At 47.0% G+C, this 2,769-nt stretch overlaps 1 protein-coding gene across 1 annotated transcript in view; it reads left to right on the top strand.

Annotated features, from left to right (window-relative positions):
- LOC116104530 (kinesin-like protein KIF28P) overlaps positions 1-2,769 on the top strand; it is a 52,922-nt gene that overhangs the window by 42,619 nt on the left and 7,534 nt on the right. Inside the window, exon 17 of the mRNA XM_031391070.1 lies at positions 2,032-2,306. Coding sequence (XP_031246930.1) covers positions 2,032-2,306 — 275 coding nt within the window. The remainder of the gene's footprint in view (positions 1-2,031; positions 2,307-2,769) is intronic.

Below are 2,769 nucleotides of genomic sequence, written 5' to 3'. Positions count from 1 at the left end.
TTTTTTTTTTTTGAAGATTTATTTATTTATTTTATTTGTATGAGTGCACTGTAGCTAAACAGGTGACCATGAGCCATCATGTGTGTGGCTGCTGAGAATTGGACTCAGGACTTCTGCAGGCCCCGCTTGCTCCAGCCCCACTCGCTCTGGCATAATTTACTGTAGCTGTCTCCAGACGCATCAGAAGAGGGTGTCCGATCTCATTACAGGTGGTTGTGAGCCACCATGTGGTTGCTGGGATCCGAACTCAGGACCTTCGGAAGAGCGGTCAGTGCTCTTACTCGGTGAGCCATCTCGCCAGCCCTGTTCTCACTTCTTGCCGTTCTGTAGACTTGTCCTGTATTTATTATCTGTCTATAGCAAACTCTGTCACTTACTAACTGACCCTAGGTTATGACCATAACTCTCTATAGGCTGTTAGTCCAATACAGGTCATGCTGAGCCATTTTGTTCCAAGAAAAAACAGTGGTTAAATCCATTTCCCTGCTTCTTCCAACTTCTAGACCCCACCAACGCCTTGGCTCATGCCTCTCTATCTTTAACCAGCCACACATTATCTCTCTGGCTCTACTTCCAGCATATTAAATTTGGTGTTCTAGAAGGGCCTCAAAAAGCTGTTTGGAAGGCTGGAGAGATGGCCTAGTGGTTAAGAGCACCGACTGCTTTTCCAGAGGTCCTGAGTTCAATTCCCAGCAACCACATGGTGGCTCACAACCATCTGTAATGGGATCCGATGCCCTCTTCTGATGTGTCTGAAGACAGCAGCAGTGTACTTACATACAGAAAATAAATAATTCTTTAAAATAAAAAATAAGCTAAGTTTGATGAGAGCAGTATATGATCTTGTTAAATCTGAAAGCCCGGCACAGAAACCATCACTCACACATGCAGCTGGCAAGGATGTTTTTATTTCTCAAAGCAAGAAGCGTGCGTGCAGGCGTTGGCGCACGCTTACAGAAATGGCGATTAATGACAGACCAAGGCACAAAGGTCTTTTTTATAGGGAACTAGGGGAATTTTAGCTAGGGTTGGGTAATCTAAAACTTCATTGGTGGGTGCTGGGAATGTTATATGGGTTGGTTGGTTTCTGATTGGCTTGTGTCCAGGTGGTCAGTGGACTGCATTCCTGTGTCTTGAATGTTTAACCACAGGATGAGATACACAAGCCATATGAGGCTGCCTGCCCAGCACAGATGACCCATCCTGAGATAAGATATCTCTTCATCCTTGTGGTTATCTCCAGGCTGTTCTTTGGATGAAGGATTTTATGGCCTTGTTCCTAGAATTTACGGTCTGTTCCTGGAGTTGGTGACTTATGGCCTAGTTCCTGGGACTGACAACTTAGGAAGGGTTTGTGGTCAGTTTCTGGAATGGATGACCTTCCTTTGGACATCAGGCCTGGTCCTAAAATGGAGTTTGTGTCTTCCTCTCAGTCCTCCCCTAACCCCACCCATTAGGAGGAACAGACTGGTGAAAACAAGAGATGGATTGTTTAAGCAGCAAATGAAACAACACACGGGTATGGTAGTTTGAATAGTGGCCCCCATAGGCTCGTATATTTGAATCTTTAGATCCCAGTTCGCGGTACTGTTTGGGAGGGATTAGGTATGTTCTTGTTGGAGGAGGTGTGTCACTGGGAGTGGGGTTTGAGGTTTCAAGAGTTCATGCTAGGCCCAGTCTCTCTCTCTCTCTCTCTCTCTCTCTCTCTCTCTCTCTCTCTCCCTCTCTCTTTCTCTCTCTCTGTGTCTCTGTCTCTGTCTCTCTCTCCCCCCTCTCTCTTTGCCACCACCTTGTGGATCAGGATGAAAAGCTCCCAGCTATTGCTCCAGGACCATGCCTGTCTACCATGCCATTCTCCCCCTTATGATAATCATGAACTAACCTTCTGAAACTGTACGCATGCCCCCCAATTAAGTATGTTCTTTTATAAGTTGCCTTGGTCATGATGTCTCTTCACAGAAATAAAAAAAAAAAAAAAAAAAAAAAAAAAGGTACCGTAGGTCACTGGGTGACCTCCCTTTGCATCCTCAGGTGTGGATCTGGTCCAAAGCTAAGTTCATCAACAGGAAATTCCTGATGGAGGAACTTTACCAGCATTTTCTAGAGAGCAAAGACAGCCGCGTGGCTCAGGAAGATGACCCTTTCTGGGACCCTGTGGAGGTTGTTCACTTGGGCTCAGCTCATGTCTGGCTCCAGTCCCTGGCTCACTGCATGATGCTGGAGGAGCAGGTGGAGTTTCTGAACTGTGACGGGCTGGAGGAGGCAGTGCTGCACATTCAAATCACCCCCTGCACCCCAGAAGGATGGTAAGTCTCTGCCCCTTCCCAGAAAGTTCTCATGAAGGAGAGGAAGGTCAGTTTGGTCCCTGAAATGGTTACTGTTGAGACAAGCGATACATTGTAGCTTTTGCTACCCTGCCTAAGCTCTGGGACTGGGCCCCCCACCAACCCCCACCAAGCTTCCTTTGAATCCATGAATAAAAAAACACAGACACACCCATTACTCAATTTCAACTTGCCTTTTGGCACAATTGCTGGGCACTACTTATCTCCTGCCTGGAGAAGTTTGCCCTTATCAATACTCTTAGCTCCGCACCTCTCCACCTGCCCTCAACTTTAGTTGCTCAGTTACATCTAGTCCCCAGCTAACACCACCAACCTCCCGCCTGTAGAAGTGGCCTGTGGCCACTTTGCCCGAGATCTCACATGTCTGCTTAGCTTTTCTCCCTCCGAAGCATGGCAAACACTCTCTCTCAATCTCTCTCTCTCT

Source organism: Mastomys coucha, unplaced genomic scaffold (assembly GCF_008632895.1).
Source record: "Mastomys coucha isolate ucsf_1 unplaced genomic scaffold, UCSF_Mcou_1 pScaffold1, whole genome shotgun sequence".
NCBI classification, from domain to species: domain Eukaryota; kingdom Metazoa; phylum Chordata; class Mammalia; order Rodentia; family Muridae; genus Mastomys; species Mastomys coucha.
This window is presented reverse-complemented; position numbering and strand designations above follow the sequence as displayed.